At 42.8% G+C, this 22267-nt stretch overlaps 1 protein-coding gene across 1 annotated transcript in view; it reads right to left on the reverse strand.

Annotated features, from left to right (window-relative positions):
* Positions 1-22267, reverse strand: part of hgd (homogentisate 1,2-dioxygenase) — a 67247-nt gene that overhangs the window by 14988 nt on the left and 29992 nt on the right. Inside the window, exons 4-10 of the mRNA XM_070892962.1 lie at positions 9776-9881; positions 7034-7093; positions 6327-6418; positions 4431-4465; positions 3377-3456; positions 1669-1768; positions 989-1113 (exon numbers count right to left, since the gene is read on the reverse strand). Of these exons, the coding sequence (XP_070749063.1) occupies positions 989-1113; positions 1669-1768; positions 3377-3456; positions 4431-4465; positions 6327-6418; positions 7034-7093; positions 9776-9881 (598 nt within the window). The remainder of the gene's footprint in view (positions 1-988; positions 1114-1668; positions 1769-3376; positions 3457-4430; positions 4466-6326; positions 6419-7033; positions 7094-9775; positions 9882-22267) is intronic.

The following is a 22267-nucleotide window of genomic DNA, read 5'->3' on the forward strand; positions in this document are numbered from 1 at the left end:
TTAGTCACATCCTACCAATTAGAGTACCTACCCATTATCCCTACTCTCTGTCTGCTGCCGCTCAGCCAATTTCCTAACCAGATCAATAATTTGCCTACAATTCCATGTGCTTCTACCTTAGTTAATAGTCCCTTGTGTGGGACTTTATCAAATGCCTTCTGGAAGTCCATAGAAATAACATCCATAGACATTCCCCTGTCCACTGCTTTAGTCACCGTTTCAAAAAATTCAATCAGGTTTGTCAGGCGACTTATCTTTCACAAATTCATGGCTCTCTTTGATCAACTGAAAATTTTTGAGGTGTTCAGTTAACAGATCCTTAATTCTAGACTCAAGTAATTTCCCAACAACAGACATTAGGCTAACTGGTCTATAATTCCCTGGTTTCCCTCTCACACCATTCTTAAATAGCGGAATGACATGCGCAATTTTCCAATCTAAAGGAATGGTTCTTGAGAGAACTTTGGAAGATTATCGTTAGGGCATCTGAAATGTGCTCACCTACTTCCTTTAAAACCCAGGGATGGAAACCATCTGGCCCTGGGGATTTGTCACTCTCTAGTGCCATTATTTTCTGCATTACTGTTATATTACTTATGATAATTTTATGAAACTTATATGAACGTTGATGACAAGTGTCTGCAGAACTTGCAACGGGTGGGTGGGAACATTAATCCAGGTCTAGTTCTTCAGCTCGATCAAAAGCAGGAACCATGGCTGAATTTTACCCTCCCCAGTTCAGGAGCGTTGTGACCAATTGTAGTGCCTCTTATTGCTGTCACGGCAGTAATTAGTTAATGCAGCACAGACCTGAGATTGAACATAGGCCTTTCCTGGTCCATATGGTTCAACAATACACTGGGCAGAGCACTTTCCGAGTAACTTATTAACGGACCTGTGCCCTAAAAGTTTAGTCTGATCTGTGTCTTTGTACCCTCATGAATATCTGCGACTTTGTACCCTCACCGAGAATAAGATATTGATTTACCTGCTGAGCAGCAAATAGTTTGCCCTGGAACTTGCTGATGACAGTGAACCCAGCTGGAACCTGTCGGTTCTCATACCATGCCACTGGAACCTTGAAATCCCTGGGATTGGCAAGGCCATTGGCTCCTAGTGAGGAAAGTAAAATAAAATTCTTGGGTTAACATTATGGATCTTTGAGCATATAAGAGAGAATAATTACTTGATATGGAGTACTTAAAAAAAAAAATTATTTTACCAACTATTTCCCATTTAGTTTACTTCAGCTAAATAAAGGGGACAAGCTCTCTGTGACAATTGGTGGAGGACGTATTTTTAGAAGATTAAATTTGGAAATGTTGGTTTTGTTGTGATGATGATGTTGTCACTAGCGCAACATTTGTTCATCTCAGGATTTACTAAGGGCAAAGAAAAATCTGGCTTTTGAAAGATAAGAAACAGCTAGAAATTGATTTTAACCAGTCCACCAACATAGAAAATCCAGGAATAAATCAGCAGAAATCTGTAAAAATATATTTAAAGAATTCTAAATTCAACCAATGAAACAAATGAGTTCCATCTAAAATCTTGCTGTGCTGTGTTAAAATAAGTCCTCTCCCACCCCATATATATGCGCCACAATGTCACTGAAAACAGGTTTTGTTAAAGCCTAGGATTAAATATTTTGCAATGTAAAATCTTTACCAATAGGACCAAGATCAGGCAACTCAAAATGGCCTTCAAAGATTTCCAGGATGTAACCTCTGGTCTCTTCGAAAACCTGCACACTGAAATGCATCCCTTGCTGGAAGAAAATCAAAATGATATCACTATATTTTCTAGGTATTTCATTGGTTATTTTTCATACAAGCAATAGATATGAATTTCATGCAGAAAAATAAGAAGTTCTAATTTTCTTACAATTCATAGGTAACCTTTGTGTAAATGGAAAAGGCTGCAAAATGAGATTACATCATATGCTTCTTGAGTCAATTGTTTAAGCCAGGTTAATAGTATTAAAATTAGACCTGTGTGTGAAATATATCTTTCTACTTTTATAGACTATTAGTATAGTTGCCATATGTAATGTGAGCAGTACAATTATGCTTCCCCTCATGAGATAATAGTACTACACGCAAGTCAGATACCAATTATCCTGCTCGTCCTTTTGAATTATGGTACACATTGCAAAACTGTTCCTTTGTGGATTATAAAAATTATATTGTCAATCATGTTTTAAAAAAATTATTTTATACAAATACAGGGTACATAGAAAATTAAATTAGGAACCATGCAGTGCAGGTAGGTTGGTAGCAATGCCTTGCAGTGTATTCAAACAATTGTCCATCGTCACTCATCCTATTCCACATTTTGGTTAACAATGTGCTGTGCTGGACAGCATCATTGAAAAAGGTGGTGCGGGGGTCTTGAAGTATGTATACCAGGTATTTCTCAATGAACTGTGGTGCTTTTTTTCAGTCACTATGTTGAAAAGTTATAATTTTTAGAAAATTTTCAGTCACTTGAGAATCTAGTATACTCCGGTTAAAAGAAAAAGGATATTCGTTAACTTTAATATCAATAAACTGGTTATGTCTATTAACTCAAACATTAGGCTACGCTCCCATTGCCCATGTCCTTGTCAAGCACCACTGACTCCATGCTCCTTACTGCATTGATTTCAAGGTCGTCATCCACATTTCAAACCCTTCCATGGTTTTGCCCCACTTTATATGATGGATCTTCTTTGGGATAGTCACAACCCTGTTAGATCCAACTCTACTCCCCTGACTACAGTTTTCTGCTTGTTCTCCGTTCCCTCTGCTCTACATTAGAGATGGAACCTCAATCATTACATCCTTCAATCGCAATAAGAACATAAGAACATAAGAAATAGGAGAAGGAGTAGGCCATTTGGCCCCTTGAGCCTGCTCTGCCATTCAGTAAGATCATGGATGATCTGATCTTGGCCTCAACTTCACTTTCCTGCCCGCTCTCCATAACCCTTGACTCCCTTATAGTTCAAAGTCCCTACTCTTTGGTACTCTTCTTGAGATCTTTGCCTTGAGATCTCTTTCTTTGCCTTCAAAATTTTCTAAAAATTATAACTTTTCAAACATATTTTTTCTGCTAATCTTTCCTATTCTTCTCTACCTTGTAAAACAAAGACATTTGCATTGTGTTGAGTAGTTAAACTGGCAAACATAAGAGCATAAGAATTAGGAGCAGGAGTATGCCAAATGGCCCTGCAAGCCTGCTCCGCCATTCAATAAGATCATGACTGATTTTCGATCTCAACTCCTCTAAGCAAAGTGAAGAGGGAAAATTAAGTTATTAATATCAAATTGGAGGATTAACAAAACAGAATTAATAATTAAGGATATTTCAAAAAGAGGCCTTTCCTCTAGCCTACCTGAATGACACAAATTTCATTGGGTTCAACCAGCATCTTGCCAAATTCTGTTGTAATCAACAGGTTTCCTTTTTGGGGCACTGAAAACAAGCAATACAATAAAAATCCAAAATCTTAAAAAATGTATATGGTATTTCCTATTGTCAGTTTTGGAGAACTATTATTTTACTTCCTCCCCATCTTTTCCCATTTTCTTTCTCTTGTGGGTTAGTCACCACTGCACTTTTTCCTAAGTCAGCAAGGTGGAATGGTCCTGCCTGCATACTTCCCTGTAACTGACATTTGTGTCATACCCTTATCTAAAGCAAAATAGTGAAATGACAGTAATTACATTTTGAGGATCAATACTCTTAGTTATGTTTGCAATGCTCTATTCAGGTAATGCAGTTCAAAAGAATGAGCGCAGAGGTCACCTTATATCCATTTATACTGTTCACTACTCCATTTTATTTGGTAAAGTATTCTCAGTCGTAATGTCTGGCAGAGCAGATATTTTAATCCATTTAACAGACTAGACTTAAGGTCAGATTTAAGGTCAGATTTCAAAATTGAAGGGACAATGTTCTGAAACATTGCAGCCCTTTTTATCATTATCAGTAAAGTGCATTTCCCTTGTTGGCTAAACATGAATCCAAGCCCGAATGGTAGAAGGGCATTGCCAAGGAATGCCCTCTGAAGTTTGCTTCCAGAGTGAATCTAAGATCGATGTTGGAGTCTGAAATTAGTTAAACAGTTCTCAACAAAAAATGATGAGCATTCCTTATCTGGCTCATTTCTTAGATTCATGTTCTGCTACACATAAACTGGAAAAACAGCCTGCAGTCACGAGCAATACTGCCTTCTAACTTCAATCTTGTTCCATGCAGAAACTAGCAGAAAGTTCAAATTCATGGAATACAGGACTGGCACTATTTTTGTGTAGTTGTTTTGATGGTAAGTTTCCAGGGTATTTTTATATCAATTTAATTGCTGGATTACATGGGAGACTCATTTCATTCAAGTTATGATAATATGGTAGAGCCTGTGAACAGACTGTTCAAAAGGTTTTACTTACCTAGAATGAAATCCCCATCTGAATTATAAAAACTCCTGAAATACAAAACATAAGTAGTATAGTACCCTAAGATTTTGTTATTATAAGTAGGAAATTAAATTGAATTTCAGGTCCATGATCATTTAAAATGAGGCTAGGACAAAAGAATTGTACTAGCTGTTGGACTAATGAAACAACATTCTTCAGGTTGGCATTCTGGTGGTAAACCCTGGTTAAACAAAAACTGGTGCCAGGTAACTTGAGACTAATGGAGATGGCAAATACGCTATAAAATAATTACATAATTGTAACTTTTTTCCAGTACCAATCAGCATGGCCAATGGGGCATATTTGTGCTATTGACTCAAACCCACTGACTTGGTTGAGATTGCTGAGACTAATTTCATTTAAACTCTTTGCAGCTGTAAGACACAAGTTCCTTCACCTGTTTTAAGTGCAACTGATCCAGATTTTGCATTTGAAATCACTCTGTTACCCTGTTCCTAACGTCCTCCTCCTTTCTGACCTAGGGTTATGGTAGCATAGCAGTTATGTTACTGGACTAGTAATCCAGAACCTGGACTAATGATCTGGGAGATGTGAGTTCAAATCCCATCTATGGTAGCTGGGGAATTTAAATTCAGTTAATTAAATTTATCTGGTTGACTAATGTTCATTAGGGAAAGAAATCTGCCATCCTTACCCACTCAGTTGCCACAAAGAAATGTTTTTTAAAATGGACAGATCACCCAGCATCAACCTAGGCACCGAACACGTCAAAGGTTCACCCTGTCGACCCTGCAAAGTCCTCCTCACTAACAAAATTGGGAGAGCTGTCCTACAGACTAGTCAAGCAACAGCCTGACTTAGTCATACTCATAGAATCATACCTCTCAGACATCTTCATCAACATCCCAGATGTGGCAGCTCAGTGGTATACAGTGGGGGAGTACTCAACATTGACCCTGGACCTCATAGTATCAGGTCAAACATGGGCAAGGGAACCTCCTGCTGTTTTCTACCGCCCGCCCTCTCTCAGCTGATGAATTGATTGGCACCCCATCCACCACCTTAAACGTTCGGTCCCTCCATCACCGCTGCAGTGCAAGATGCAACAACTCGGCAAGACTTTTTCGACAGTACTTCCCAAACCCGTGACCGCTACCGCCTAGATGGACAAGGACAGCAGGTTCATGGGAACACCACCACCTCCACGTTCCCCTCCAAGTTACACACCATTCTGATTTGGAAATATATCACCGTTCCCTTTACCGTCGCTGGGTGAAAATGTTGGAACTCCCCCCCCCTAACAGCACTGTGGGAGTACATTCACTTCATGGACTGCAGCAGTTCGAGAAACGGCATTTAGGGATGGGCAATAAATGCTGGCCCTGCCAGCGACGCACACATCCCATGAACGAATTTAAAAAATGATTGGAACCCATGTTCCAGAAATTATAAACACTCATACATTCAGGGGCCAAACTTCCTTGGAATTCTGTGAATTTTGGCTGTAAATCTGGCAGGAAATTGGCAGAACTACTAAAAAAAATAGCAGAGACCTGTTTGGACTGGGCTCTCTCATTTTGTTTTGGGGTCAGAACCCCTGCCCTGGCTGCCCACCCATGCTGTAATCTTCAGGTGGTGGGATGTGGCCAATACATACTCTTTGTGACTTCGACCTCTGGCCCGGCCAACTTCGGTAAGGTCAGCAGTGGCAGCTGTGTGCAGACGCATCCTGGTACTTATGCCAGGATGTGTCTGCCCACACATTTCTGGGGCTTCAGTCTTCCGTGCAACAAAAAAAACAATCGTAGCAAAAAAAAGAGAAAAAAAAAAAATGAGGACATTTCTAAGTTCATACCACAGAATAAAGCAGAAATGCAACAGAAAATATTCTTAAAGGTAGTCACATACTTATTCACCATGGATGTGTTGCAGGCATAGATGTGAATAGCCAAGCCACTGCGGGATCTGATATCTCCAGCTCCACACAAAGTATGTAAACCCTGTTGAATAAGAATGGCATTCAAATGCTGTACTTCCAAAAAGAAAAAGAAGGTAGACTGGGATATTGCAGGTTGTTCCAGAGGCAAAGAAAAGACCCATAAGTGGCAAACTGATAAGTATGTTATGGAGGCCTTATTCATGCTGAAATAAACTTGGCGACTGATAATGTCCATTATACTTTCAGTTTATTCAACTTCAAAAATAAAAACAAGAACTATTGTCATATATCGCTTGTAAATAAAGTGCATTGTTTTTAATGATGTGAGAGAGACGGAGTGCAAGAATGCAACATATGTACAATATTTTGCATCTATCTGAACAGTATATCAAAAATATTATATCTGCTTGGCCTCCTCCCGATCACCTTCCCTGTAGGTGTCTGCAGCTCATCAGTCGAGTTTAAATGAGGCCTGAGATCCAATTCCAATTGGTACTCCGGTCTACCTGTTACAGTGCAGGGATTGTTCCCTGTGCCCAGTTCACGTCGGCAGACCAGCGCTATCCAATTTATACCCCTATTAATTGTCTCCTCCTCTATCCTAAACGTTGTGGGTACGGTATAAGTAAATTCACAGATGGAGAGGCAGCCAAAAGTCAAATAAACCCAGTCTTACTGTTACAAAGTCGACCTTCTTCTCCGATATTTTGTGAATTTTAAATGGCAGCCATCTGAGCTAGAAGCAAAGCAAAAGAATTTGTGTGAGTCAGGTTTTACTGCAAGATGTATATGTGCACTACAAGTGATATCAGTCGAGACTGCCGCTGTTCTTTGGGCACTGAGTTGAAATTCCATGATGGGAAGTTATAAAGACCTATGTGAATGCACAACTTATGTACAATATTTTGCAGTAACCTATCTACATAAAATATTTAAAATTCTATATCTGCGAGCATGCGCTGTCAACATAATATACAACTTTAAAAATGGGGTCTGAATTATATCTGGTCCAATTATCCCTTGCCCCCTAACCCTCCTTCATCGTCGCCGGGTCAAAATCCTGGCACTCTCTCCCCAACAGCATCAAACAGACTGCAGTGGTTCAAGAAGGCAGCTCATCACCATCTTCTCAAGGGCAATTAGGGATAGGCAATAACTGCTGGCCTTACCAGCGACGCCCACATCCCATGTACAAATTTTAAAAAACCCGAAGGCGATATTGGTCTAGACTCCAAGGCTCACCATATGGATGATAATCTGGTGGAGTGGATTGCCCACCCATTGTAGAAACTGCCAGATTTTCATCCCATCAACAAAATAAAAATTGGACAGGTTCTACAACGGACAGGTGAACACCAAAGACCACTCACGTAGGCCAGATCTTTTTCCCCGTGAAACAAATTGTGCCTTGAAATGCTCAATATCCAAAAATCTAGCAAGCCCAGGGTTAACAAGAAATCTTTGTAGTGTATTTAGCTTTCTAAATATGTCATACATCCTCTTGTGACATCCTAGATTTTGGAAAGAGGTAGAATGAACATTTTACAAGGCTGTTGCTTAGACTATTAACTATGGAATAGGTTTATTAAAGAAACAGATAAATGGTTGTGATATACAATGCAGTATTATGGCTGGAGAGTCTAGAACTAGGGGACATAGTCTCAGGATAAGGGTTCGGCCATTTAGGACTGAGATGAGGAGAAATGTCTTCACTCAAAGGGTTGTGAATCTTTGGAATTCTCTACCACAAGAGCTTGGATGCTCAGTTGTTGAGTATATTCAAGGCTGAGGTAGATAGATTTTTGGACTGTAAGGGAATCAAGGGATATGAGGATTGGGTGGGAAAGTGGAGTTCAGGTCAAAGTTCAGCCTTGATCCTATTGAATGATAGAGCAGGCTCGAGGGCCATATGGCCTTATAATAATATATAGGACATATTTATTCCTCCTCCAATGCACAAAACAAAAAATCAATATGGCCCTTCACTAATTCTCCTAGTAATACAAGAGCTGAGATAGCATCCTTTAATGATAGCTTCTTGTCAATTCTCCATGGAGCCTCCAAGCTATCTCTTGATGGCCTTAGCAGAACATGGTGAACTGGGAGCATGCTCTTTGGGACCCTGGGACCCTTTGAAGTTCTGCCAAGAAAAATGAATCCAAAATATGTTTTTCAAAATCAACTAAATCTTCCAATTCTACAGCTACTTAAGGACACAAGACATGTCTAAAGTTCAGGCAGTGTCAGCAGCTTCCATTTAACCGATGTCTGACACAAATATATATGTCACCTTCTATTGTCTAAATGAACCATTCAAAGAACAAAACAAGCAGCAACAGGAAATGGTTCTGGTGACATCAACCGAAAGGGCATTGCAATTACCTATATGAAAACCAATTGGTATCTCCCCAGCCAATTTGTCTCTCGGAATTGATACATTGGGATAATGAACTGCACAGCTCCTCGACTAGGTAATTTATTTAAACAAATCTGGTTTTAATTCCAAAGGTACTGTATCGAAAAGACAACATACCTCATTGAGAAAACTTTGGCACAATGTACAATATGTAAGATGTTTTCAGTTAGAAATTGCCCCTCGCCCCGATTGGGGGCGGTAAATGTCCAAGGCTGGGACTACCTGAAAGTCCTGCCCCCAAAGCGGAATTGAGCTGTATGCCCCTCAAAGGAAGCAGAGTGCTATCTCCAGTGAGGGTGCGTTGTAGCGCTCAGCATAGCGCTAATGCGCTATAACGCTCCTCCCCTTCAGAGGATTGCCGCTGCACACTCTGCAGGCCTTTTGGTGGCTGCTATTGTGCCACCAGGGATGCGATTGACTGGGTCAGCAGCCTGGCACCCAAAACAAAATGCCGGGCTGTACGATGGCGGCCCGGTCGACGCGAGAGCTGCTATTATCTGGCCTACCCAAGAGTTAGACAACAAATAAAGATGGCGGCCCAGGGTGCTAAAGGCCTCTCCTCTAAGGGGCGCCCGGCGGTGAATGTTCGGCAGCTTCGTGTCCTGTGAGACAATTTCCCCCGTGGGTCGGAAAGGGGTCGGCATAGAGCAGTGAGGGATTGGCATACACGACGATGATGTCATCGCCAGTTGCACGCTGGCCCAGGGCACAAATCAAGGGGCGCGGCGATGCCAGGATTGCGCCCCCCAAACTTCTAGGGCAATAACCCGGAAGGCGTTAGTGCCCCCCTCCCCCAGGCAAAAATGCCATTGTGCCTCGTTAGTGCCCCCCCACCCCCCCCCCCCCAGAGGCGCTAGCGCGGCTATCAAAAGTAGTAATTTTGCCTTCTTTGTTTCATAAGATAGATTGTGCCTTATATTGAAAGAGTACAAATCTTTTTAAAATGTAGCCCAAATATTTTTATGAGTAGACAATTGCAACTCTGTGATGTCTTATAGTTACCTGGTTGGGGTCAGGGCTGATTTCATCCCAATTGTAGGACAGGTTTTCCTGGGGTGTGGCAGTGAAGGGCTTATGACGAACTGAAGGTAAAATACGATAGAGCCAACTGGAAGGAAAAAGGAAGGCAGAAACTAATTAAAATTGAAGAAAAACATGTAGACATATGAGGTCCCATCTTGCAGAATGACAAAAATGAGATTGGACTGGTCCGTGGGCAGGCCCACCTGTAATGGTAGCTCAGGAGAGGGTCATGCCAAATTTAGCAATGGGACTCTCTCCCTCGAATTTGAATAGAGGATTGGCACGTGAAAGCATGTCGAGAAAGCTTGGCTTTTGCATATATGCTGGAGAGTGTAAAATCCAATGAGGCAGCAGTCTTTAAAGGGCTGCACATTCCATTAAAGAGCAAATAGTGCTGGTGGAAGAGAAGTAGATTAATTGTTCATAATATGTGGTCAACAGTACTTTATTTCATGCTGGAGAATTGGAGGCCTTCTCACAGGAGAGCAGCCCAGTAAAAGCACAAATGCAAGCTGAAAGGAAGAGGTCATTGATTGAGTCAATGCAGTCATCAGGGTTCCTTACACCTGGCTTCAAATGAGTAAGATGTTTGCTGGTATCACGAAACAGGTGAAGGTAAATGTGCTACTCATCTTTACACATATTTTGTGTCAAACTCATCAAGCTTGACACAAACCTAAGTTCAAAGCTTCCACAATTTTAGGGAGGTACCGTATACAACCATTACACTTTCCCACAAGCTCTTCCATTGTGTTTAAGCTGCATAATATAGAATCATAGAAATTTACTGAACAGAAGGAGGCCATTTGGCCATTGTGTCTGTGCCGGCTACCGGTGGCTGTGGATAGGAGGCGGGCTGTCCTCTTCCCGCAAGTCTGCAGGAAGCTATTGGCTCATATGCCCATTGGAGGTGGTGGACAAGGAACAACATCAACTGTTCAGGCCTAAGGCTAGTGCTCTTCTCTGCTATTAAGAACATAAGATCATAAGAACATAAGAAATAGGATCAGAAGTAGGCCATTTGGCCCCTCGAGCCTGCTCTGCCATTTAACAAGATCATGGCTGATCTGATCTTGGGCTCAGCTCCACTTCCCTGCCCACTCCCCATTACCCTTCACTCCCTTTTCGTTCAAAAATCTGTCTATCTCCACCTTAACTATATTCAATGGTCCAGCCTCCACAGCTCTCTGGAGCAGAGAATTCCAAAGATTCACGACCCACTGAGAGAAAAAATTCCTCCTCATTTCTGTTTTAAATGGGCGACCCCTTATTCTGAAACTATGCCCCCTAGTTCTAGATTCTCCCACGAGGGGAAACATCCTCTCTGCATCTACCCTGTCAAGCCCCCTCAGAATACATTTCAATACGATCACTTCTCATTCTCCTAAACTCTAAAGAGTATGGACCCAACCTGCTCAACCTTTCTTCATAAGGCAACCCCTTCATCTCAGGAATCAACCTCGTGAACCTTCTCTGAACTGCCATCCATTGCAAGTATATCCCTCCTTAACTAAGGAGACCAAAACTATATGCAGTACTCCAGGTATGGTCTCACCAACAATTGTAGCAGGACTTCCCTACTTTTATACTCCATCCCCCTTTCAATAAAGGCCAACATTCATAAGAACATAAGAACATAAGAAATAGGAGGCGGAGTAGGCCACCTGGCCCCTCGAGCCTGCTCCGCCATTCAATAAGATTATGGCTGATCTGATCATGGACTCAGCTCCACTTCCCTGCCCGCTCCCCACAACCTTTTATTCCCTTATCGCTCAAAAATTTGTCTCTCTCCGCCTTAAATATATTCAATGACCCAGCCTCCACAGCTCTCTGGGGTAGAGAATTCTATAGATTTACAACCCTCAAAGAAGAAATTCCTCCTCACCTCAGTTTTAAATGGGCGGCCCCTTATTCTGAGACTATGTACCCGAATTTTAGTTTCCCCTATGAGTGGAAATATCCTCTCTGCATCCACCTTGGCAATATTCCATTTGCCTTCCTGATTACTTGCTGTACCTGCATATTAACTTTTTGTGTTTCATGCACAAGGACTCCCAGGTCCTTCTGTACTGCAGCACTTTGCAATTTTTCTCCATTTAAATTATAATTTGCTTTTCTATTTTTTCTGCCAAAGTGGATAACCTCACATTTTCTCACATTATACACCATCTCTAATTTGTTGTCCACTCACTTAGCCTGTCTGTATCCCTTTGCAATTTTTTTGTGTCCTGCTCACAATTTGCTTTCCCACCCATCTTTGTATCATCAGCAAACTTGGCTACATTACACTCGGTCCCTTCATCCAAGTTATTAGTATAGATTGTAAATAGTTGAGGACCCAGCACTGATCCCTGCGGCACCCTACTAGTTAGTTACTGTTTGTCAACTGGAAAATTGCACATTTATCCCAACTTTCTGTTTTCTGTTAGTTAGCCAATCCTCTATCTATGCTAATGTATTATCCCCAAACCCGTGAAATTTTATCTTGTGCAGTAACCTTTTATGTGGCACCTTATCGAATGCCTTCTGGAAATCCAAATACACCAAATCCACTGGTTCCCTGTTATCCACCCTGCTCATTACATCCTCAAAGAACTCCAGCAAATTTGTTAAACATGATTTTCTTTTCATAAAACCATGCTGACTGCTTGATTGAACTATGCTTTTCCAAATGTCCTGCTACTGCTTCCTTAATAATGGACTCCAGCATTTTCCCAATGACAGATGTTACGCTAACTGGTCTCTAGTTTCCTGCTTTTTGTCTGTCTCCTTTTTTAACTGGGGTGTTACATTTGCGGTTTTCCAATCCACTGGGACCACCTCAGAATCCAGGGAATGTTCGTATATTACAACCAATGCATCCACTATCTCTGCAGCCACTTCTTTTAAGACCCTAGAATGTAAGCCATCAGGTCCAGGGGACTTGTCTGTCTTTAGTCCCATTATTTTACCAAGTACCATTTCATAAGTGATAGTGATTGTATTAAGTTCCTCTCTCCCTATAGCCCCTTGATTATCCACTATTGAGATGTTTTTAGTGTCGTCTACCGTGAAGACCGATACAAAATATTTATTCAACGTCTCTGCCATTTCCCTGCTCTCCATTATTAATTCCCCAGTCTCATCCTCTAGGGGACCAACATTTATTTTAGCCACTCTTTTCCTTTTTATGCACCTGTAGAAACTCTTACTATCTGTTTTTATATTTCACGCTAGTTTACTTTCATAAACTATCTTCCCTCTCTTTATCATTTTTTTAGTCATTCTTTGCTGGCTTTTAAAAGTTTACCAATCCTCTGGCCTCCCACATTGTATGCCCTTGTTTTCAATTTGATACCATCCCTTATTTCCTTAGTTAGCCACAGATGGTTATCCCTTCTCTTACAGTCTTTCCTTCTCATTGGGATATATTTTTGTTGTGAGTTATGAAATATCTCCTTAAATGTCTGCCACTGCTCATCAACTGTCCCATACTTTAATCAATTTTCCCAGTCCACTTTAGCCAACTCTGCCCTCATACGTTTGTAGTTTCCTTTATTTAAGCTTAGGACACTAGTTTGAGACCCAACTTTCTCACCCTCCAACTGAATTTGAAATTCAACCATGTTATGGTCACTCATTCCGAGAGGATCCTTTACTATGAGATCATTTATTAATCCTGTCTCATTACACAGTACCAGATCTAAGATAGCCTGCTCCCTGGTTGGTTCCACAACGTACTGTTCAAGGAAACGATCCCGGATACACTCTATAAACTCTTCCTCAAGGTTACCCTGGTCAATTTGCTTTGTCCAATCACTTTGAAGGTTAAAATCGCCCATGATTATTGCTGTTCCTTTATTACAAACCTCCATTATTTCTTGACTTATACTCCGTCCAACAGTGTAGCTACTGTTAGGGGGCCTATAGACTATGTCCACCAGTGACTTCGCCCCCTTATTATTCCTTATCTCCACCTAAATTGATTCAACATCTTGATCTTCTGAGCCAATATAATTTCTCATTAACGCCTTTATTAACAGAGCTACCCTAACTCCTTTTCCTTTCTGTCAATCCTTCCGAATTGTCAAACACCCCTGAATATTTTGTTCCCAGTCCAGGTCACCTTGCAACCACGTCTCTGTGATGGCTATCAGATCATACCCATTTGTATCTATTTGTGCCATCAACTCATCTATTTTGTTACGAATGCTGCGTGCATTTAGATAACGAGCTTTTAAATTTGTTTTTTTACAATTTTTCCCTGCTTTGACCCCACTTTCTGATTCACCTTTACTTTTATACATTCTGTCCCTTCCTGCAATGCTCTTGTTTTCATTTCCCCCAGTGCTATCCTGCTCTATTGCCTTCTCCTTATTCTTTGACTTTTAAAATTTTCGGTCACCTGAACCCTCCCCCATACTAATTAGTTTAAAACCCTCTCTACAGTCCTAGTTATTGGATTCACCAGGACCCTAGTCCCAGCACGGTCTAAGTGGAGCCCGACCGAACGGAACAGCTCCCTCTTACCCCAGTACTGGTGCCAGTGTCCCACGAACCAAAACCCATTTCTCCCACACCAGTTTGTCAGCCACGTGTTTAACTCTCTGATCTTATTTACCCTATGCAAATTTGCTTGTGATTCAGGTAGTAATCCAGAGATTATTACCTTTGTGTTTCTGCTTTTTAATTTGGCCCCTAGCTGCTCATAATCCCTCAGAAGAACCTCTTTCTTTGTCCGACCTATGTCGTTGGTACCCACATGGACCACGACAACTGGATTTTCTCCCTCCCACTCCAAGTTCCTCTGCAGCCAGAGGAGATGTCCTTAACCCTGGCACCGGGTAGGTAACACACACCCTCGGCTGCATCGAACCTTATCTATTCCCCTAATGCTACTGTCCCCTACAACTACAACATTTCTTTTTACTCCCCCCATTTGAATGGCCTCCTGTACCGTGGTGCTGTGGTCAGTTTGCTCATTCTGCCTGCAGTCGCTGCTCCCGTCCACACAGGGAGTAAGAGCCTCGAACCTGTTGGACAAGAGCAATGGCCAAGGCTCCTCCATCACTCCATCCTGAGTCCCCATACCTTCCTCATTTGTAGTCATACCTTCCTGTCCCTGACCACGGATCGAATTTGAATTAATTGCTCTAATTGTAGTGACTAGCTTCTGGATCGCGGCGTGCAGGTAACTCTCCCCCTCCCTGATGTGTCGTAGTGTCTGCAGCTCGGAATCCAGCTCATCAATACGGAACTGAAGTTCCTCGAGCTGCAGACACTTGCTGCAGATGTGGTCGCTATGGACCTCAATGGGGTCAACCAGCTCCCACATGCAGCAGCATAACACATCGCCTGTCCAGCCATCTCTAATGTATTTCATTAATTAGATTTAGTTTTTAGATATTAATCCCAGCTGCTAATTTAAGGCCCTTAATTTAAAGCAAGAAAAGAGAGAGAAAAACTCACCAACCAGTCACTTCCCTGCTTTCCTGTGTCGTTGAATGTAGTCGCCTTGTTCTCCTTTGTCGGCCTCTCTGAGCTGCTCGCGCTGCTCCCAGCAGTGGCTGGGCTGCGCGCTCTTTTATCCCCGCTCCTCCTCAGGTGTTCCCTCCTAGGTCGGGGGTGCCTTCCTAATTTGCCTTCCTGATTACTTGCTGTACCTGCATGCTAACTTTTTGTGATTCATGTTCAAGGACCCCCCCCAGATCCTTCTGTATCACAGAATTTTGTAATCTCTCCCCATTTAAATAATAATTTGCTTTGTTATTTTTCCTCAAAGTGGATAACCTCACATTCTCCCACATTATACTCCATCTGCCAAATTTTTGCCCACTCACTGTGCCTATCACTTAGCTTTGCAGATTCTCTGCATTCTCCTCACAACTTGCTTTCCCACCCATCTTTGTATTATCAGCAAATTTGGCTACATTACACTCGGTCCCTTCATCCAAGTCATTAATATAGATTGTAAATAGTTGAGGCCCCAGCACTGATCCCTGTTGCACCCCACTAGTTACATTTTGCCAACCTGAAAATGACCCATTTATCCTGACTCTCTGTTTTCTGTTAGTTAGGCAATCCTCTATCCATGCTAATATATTACCCCCAACCCCATGAACTCTTATCTTGTGCAAGAACCTTACCGAATGCCTTCTGGAAATCCAAATACACGACATCTACTGGTTCCTCTTTATCCATCATGCTCATTACTTCCTCAAAGAACTCTAGCAAATTTGTCAAACTTGATTTCCCTTTCATAAAACCATGCTGACTCTGCTTGACTGTATTATGATTTTCTAAATGTCCTGCTACTTTTTCCTTAATAATGGACTCCAGCATTTTCCCGATGACAGATGTTAGGCCAACTGGTCTATTGTTGCCTGCTTTCTGTCTCCCTCCTTTCTTAAATAGGGGCATTACATTTGTGGTTTTCCAATCCGCTGGGACCTCTCCAGAATCCAGAGAATGTTGGTAGATTACAACCAATGCATCCACTATCTCTGCAGCCACCTCTTTTAAGACCCTAGGATGCAAGTCATCAGGTCCAGGAGACTTGTCCACCTTTAGTCCCATTAGTTTGCCTAGTACTTTTTCTCTTGTAATAATGATTGTTTTAAGTTCCCCCCTCCCAATAGCCCCTTGACTATCAATTATTGGAATGTTTTTAGTGTCTTCTACCGTGAAAACTGATACAAAATATTTGTTCAAATTATCTGCCATTTCCCTGTTTTCCATTATTAATTCCCCTGTCTCAACCTCTAAGGGACCAACATTTACTTTAGCTACTCTCTCTTCCTTTTTATATACCTGTAGAAGCTCTTACTATCCGTTTTTATATTTCTTGCTCCTTTACTCTCATAAACCATCTTCTCTCTCTTTATTATTTTTTTAGTTGGCCTTTGCTAGTTTCTAAAAATTTCCCAATCCTCTGGCCTTCCACTATTCTTCGCAACATTGTATGCCTTTATTTTCAATTTGATACCATCCTTAACTTCCTTAGTTAGCCAGGGAGGGTTCATCCTTCTCTTAGAGTCTTTCTTTCTCACTGGAATTTATTTTTGTTGAGAGTTATGAAATATCTCCTTAAATGTTTGCCAGTGCATATCCACCATCTTACCCTTTAATCTATTTTCCCAGTCCACTTTAGCCAACTCTGCCTTCATACCTTTTTAATTGCCTTTATTTAAGTTTAGGACACTACTTTGAGACCTAGCTTTCTCACTCTCAAACTGAATTTGAAATTCTACCATGCTATGATCACTCTTCCCAATAGAATCCTTTACTATGAGATCATTAATTAATGCATTAATAAATGTAGATATGCAGTCTTATTACACATTACCAAATCTAAAATAGTCTGCTCCCTGGTTGGTTTCACAATGTATTGTTCTAAGAAATCATCCCGAATACACTCTATGAATTCTTCCTCAAGGCTACCTTTGTCAATTTGATTTGTCCAATCAATATGAAGATTAAAATCACCCATGGTTATTGCCGTACCTTTCTTACAAGCCTCCATTATTTCTTGATTTATACTCTGTCCTACAGTGTAGCTACTGTTAGGGGGGCGATAGACTACTCCCACCAGTGACTTATTGCCCTTATTATTTCTTATCTCCACCGAAACTGATTCCACATCTTTATCTTCTGAGCCAATATAATTTCTCACTACTGCACTGCTCTCATCCTTCATTAATAGAGCTACACCACCTCCTTTTCCTTTCTGACTATCCTTCCGAAATGGCAAATACCCCTGAATATACAGTTCCCAGCCTTCGTCACCTTGCAACCATGTCTCTGTAACGGGTATCAGATCATAGCCATTTATTTCTATTTGTGCTGTCAACTCATCTATCTTGTTAAGAATGCTACATGCATTCAGATATAGAGCTTTAATTTTGTTTTTTTACCATGTTTCCCCCCTCCGACTCTTATGTTTCTACGCTCTGTCCATTCCTGTCAGTCTGGTTATCACGACCCCTATCGCTACCCTGCAGTATTGTCTTCTCCTTTCTCTTTGACTCTTTAGCAATCTCGTTGTGCAAGGCCCCTTGGGGAAGAGTGACCATAATATGGTGGAATTCTACATTAGGATGGAGAATGAAACAGTTAATTCAGAGACCATGGTCCAGAACCTAAAGAAGGATAACTTTGAAGGTATGAGGCGTGAATTGGCTAGGATAGATTGGCGAATGATACTTAAGGGATTGACTGTGGATGGGCACCAGCAGACATTTAGGGACCGCATGGATGAACTACAACAATTGTACATCCCTGTCTGGCGTAAAAATAAAAAAAGGAAGGTGGCTCAACCGGGGCTATAAAGGGAAATCAGGGATAGTATTAAAGCCAAGGAAGTGGCATACAAATTGGCCAGAAATAGCAGCGAACCCGGGGACTGGGAGAAATTTAGAACTCAACAGAGGAGGACAAAGGGTTTGATTAGGGCAGGGAAAATAGAGTACAAGAGGAAGCTCGCAGGGAACATTAAGACAGACTGAAAAAGCTTCTATAGATATGTAAAGAGAAAAAGGTTAGTAAAGACAAATGTAGGTCCCCTGCAGTCAGAATCAGGGGAAGTCATAATGGGGAACAAAGAAATGGCAGACCAATTGAATAAGTACTTTGGTTCGGTATTCACTAAGGAGGACACAAACAACCTTCCAGATATAAAAGGGGCCAGAGGGTCTAGTAAGAAGGAGGAACTGAGGGAAATCTTTATTAGTCGGGAAATTGTATTGGGGAAATTGATGGGATTGAAGGCCGATAAATCCCCAGGGCCTGATGGACTGCATCCCAGAGTACTTAAGGAGGTGGCCTTGGAAATAGCGGATGCATTGACAATCATTTTCCATCATTCCATAGACTCTGGATCAGTTCCTATGGAGTGGAGGGTAGCCAATGTAACCCCACTTTTTAAAAAAGGAGGGAGAGAGAAAACAGGGAATTATAGACCGATCAGCTTGACATCGGTAGTGGCTAAAATGATGGAATCAATTATTAAGGATGTCATAGCAGCGCATTTGGAAAGAGGTGACATGATAGGTCCAAGTCAGCATGGATTTGTGAAAGGAAAATCATGCTTGACAAATCTTCTCGAATTTTTTGAGGATGTTTCCAGTAGAGTGGACCAGGGAGAATCAGTTGATGTGGTGTATTTGGACTTTCAGAAGGCTTTTGACAAGGTCCCACACAAGAGATTAATGTGCAAAGTTAAAGCACATGGGATTGGGGGTAGTGTGCCATGTGGTTTGAGAACTGGTTGGCAGATAGGAAGCAAAGTGTAGCAGTAAATGGGTACTTTTCAGAATGTCAGGCAGTAACTAGTGGGGTACCGCAAGGTTCTGTGCTGGGGCCCCAGCTGTTTACATTGTACATTAATGATTTAGACGAGGGGATTAAATGTAGTATCTCCTAATTTGCGGATGACACTAACTTGGATGGCAGTGTGAGCTGCGAGGAGGATGCTATGAGGCTGCAGAGTGACTTGGATAGGTTAGGTGAGTGGGCAAATGCATGGCAGATGAAGTATAATGTGGATAAATGTGAGGTTATCCACTTTGGTGGTAAAAACAGAGAGACAGACTATTATCTGAATGGTGACAGATTAGGAAAAGGGGAGGTGCAACGAGACCTGGGTGTCATGGTACATCAGTCATTGAAGCTTGGCATGCAGGTACAGCAGACGGTTAAGAAAGAAAATGGCATGTTGGCCTTCATAGCGAGGGGATTTGAGTACAGGGGCAGGGAAGTGTTACTACAGTTTTACGGGGCCTTGGTGAGGCCACACCTGGAGTATTGTGTATAGTTTTGGTCTCCTAACTTGAGAAAGGACATTCTTGCTATTGAGGGAGTGCAGCGAAGCTTCACCAGACTGATTCCCGGGATGGTGGGACTGACATATCAAGAAAGATTGGATCAACTGGGCTTGTATTCACTGGAGTTCAGAAGAATGAGAGGGGATCTCATAGAAACGTTTAAAATTCTGATGGGTTTAGACAGGTTAGATGCAGGAAGAATGTTCCCAATGCTGGGGAAGTCCAGAACCAGGGGTCACAGTCTAAGGACAAGGGGTAAGCCATTTAGGACCGAGATGAGGAGAAACTTCTTCACCCAGAGAGTGATGAACCTGTGGAATTCTCTACCACAGAAAGTTGTTGAGGCTAATTCACGAAATATATTCAAAAAGGAGTTAGATGTAGTCCTTACTACTAGGGGGATCAAGGGGTATGGCGGGAAAGCAGGAATGGGGTCCTGAAGTTGCATATTCAGCTATGAACTCATTGAATGGTGGTGCAGGCTCGAAGGGCCGAATGGCCTACACCTGCACCTATTTTCTATGTTTCTATGTTTCTATGTTTAAATTTCTGCACATCTGATCCTTCCCACCCACTATTTAGTTTAAAGCCCTATCTACAGCCCTAGTTATTCAATTTGCCCTCCATCTCTCCGTATTCACGTGCCCCCCTTTCCTCTCTCCGTACTCACATGCTCTCCCCTCAGCCTCTCCCTAATTCAGAATGGCCACCCCTCCCCATCTCCCTATTCACAGTGCCTTCCACTCACCCATCTTCCTATTCACGGTGCCCTTGCTCCCTCTCTCCATATTCACCATGCCCTCACTCCCTATTCACAGTGCCCTCCCTTCCCTATTCACGGTGCCCTCCCCCTCCCTATTCACGGCACCCTCCCTCACTCCCCTCCCTATTCACGGTACCCTCCCCTCCCTATTTTCGGTGCCATCCGCTCCCTATTTTTGGAGCGCTCTCCTCCCTATTCACGTTACCCTCCCCTCCCTCACTCCCTATTCACAGTGCCCTTTCCTCACATCCCCTCCCTCTCTCCCTATTCACGGTGCCCTCTATTGTGTTCCTAACACAGATGAGGCTGCACACAGGGAGGTTAAAGTAACAGTGACCTCAATCTTTAATAAGACACTCCAGATTGAGGAACAGGCCTTAGGAGCTGGCTTATATACAGTGCTCCCAAGGGATGCTGGGATCCCTTGGGACTTCAGGGGATGAGCTCCCTGGTGGTGGAACATGGGAGTGCATGCTTTACAGATACACAACATCACTCCCCCCTCCCAAAGTCAAAGTGAAAACTATTTACAAGGTGAGGTGGTCGGGAGCCTTTCTTTCCCTGGTGGACTGCCTCGGTACAAATGTCTGTTCTGGTGTGTTGGCTGTGCCCTCGCTGGGCTGGTGTGTTGTTGGCCCTGCAGGGCTGCTAGGTGAGCCTGGCCTTGCTGGGCTGTTGGGCGTGATGGGTTCGATTTCCTGGCTCAGCGTGGTGTCGTTGATCCTTTGGGTGTGTGTTGCGGGCTTGGAAAAGGTGGTGTCTGCTGTGGGTTGTTCAGGGCAGGCTGTGAACCGCAGCCTCGTTTGGTCCAGGTGCTTTCTGCAAATTTATCCATTGTCTAGTTTGACTACAAACACCCTACTCCCTTCTTTAGCTATCACCGTGCCCGCGATCCACTTGCGACCATGTCCATAGTGCAGCACATACACAGGGTCATTCAGATCAATTTCCCGTGACACAGTGGCGCGACCATCGTTTACATTTTGTTGCTGCCGCCTGCTCTCTACCTGGGTTGGGGTGAACCAGCGAGAGTCTGGTTTTAAGTGTCCTTTTCATGAGTAGCTCAGCCGGGGGCACCCCTGTGAGCGAGTGGGGTCTCGTGCGGTAGCTGAGCAGTATTCAGGACAGGTGGGTTTGGAGTGAGCCTTCTGTGGCTCGTTTAAGGCTCTGTTTAATGGTTTGTACTGCCCGCTCTGCCTGCCCATTGGAGGCTGGTTTAAACGGGGCTGAGGTGACATGTTTGATCCCATTACGGGTCATGAATTCTTTAAATTCGGCACTGGTGAAACATGGCCTGTTGTCATTGACCAGTATGTCAGGCAGGCCGTGGGTGGCAAACATGGCCCTCAGGCTTTCAATGGTGGCGGTGGCGGTGCTTCCCAACATTATTTCACATTCAATCCATTTTGAAAAAGCATCCACCACCACCAGGAACATTTTACCGAGAAACGGGCCCGCATAGTCGATATGGATCCTCGACCATGATCTGGAGGGCCAGGACCACAAACTTAGTGGTGCCTCTCTGGGCGCGTTGCTCAACTGAGCACATACGCTGCATTTCCGTATGCAGGACTCTAAGTCAGAGTCGATACCGGGCCACCACACGTGGGATCTGGCTATCGCTTTCATCATTACTATACCCGGGTGTGTGCTGTGGAGAGCCGAGATGAACGTCTCCCTGCCCTTTTTTGGTAGCACTACGCGGTTACCCCACAACAGGCAGTCTGCCTGAATGGACAGCTCGTTCTTTTGCCACTGGAATGACTTGATTGGCTCTTGCATTTCAACAGGGATGCTGGCCCAGCTCTCATGCAGTACACAGTTTTTTTACTATGGACAGCAGAGGATCTTGGCTGGTCCAAGTCCTAATCTGGCAGGCCCTGACAGGTGATTTATCATTTTCAAACG

This window comes from Pristiophorus japonicus, chromosome 11 (genome assembly GCF_044704955.1).
Source record: "Pristiophorus japonicus isolate sPriJap1 chromosome 11, sPriJap1.hap1, whole genome shotgun sequence".
NCBI lineage: Eukaryota > Metazoa > Chordata > Chondrichthyes > Pristiophoridae > Pristiophorus > Pristiophorus japonicus.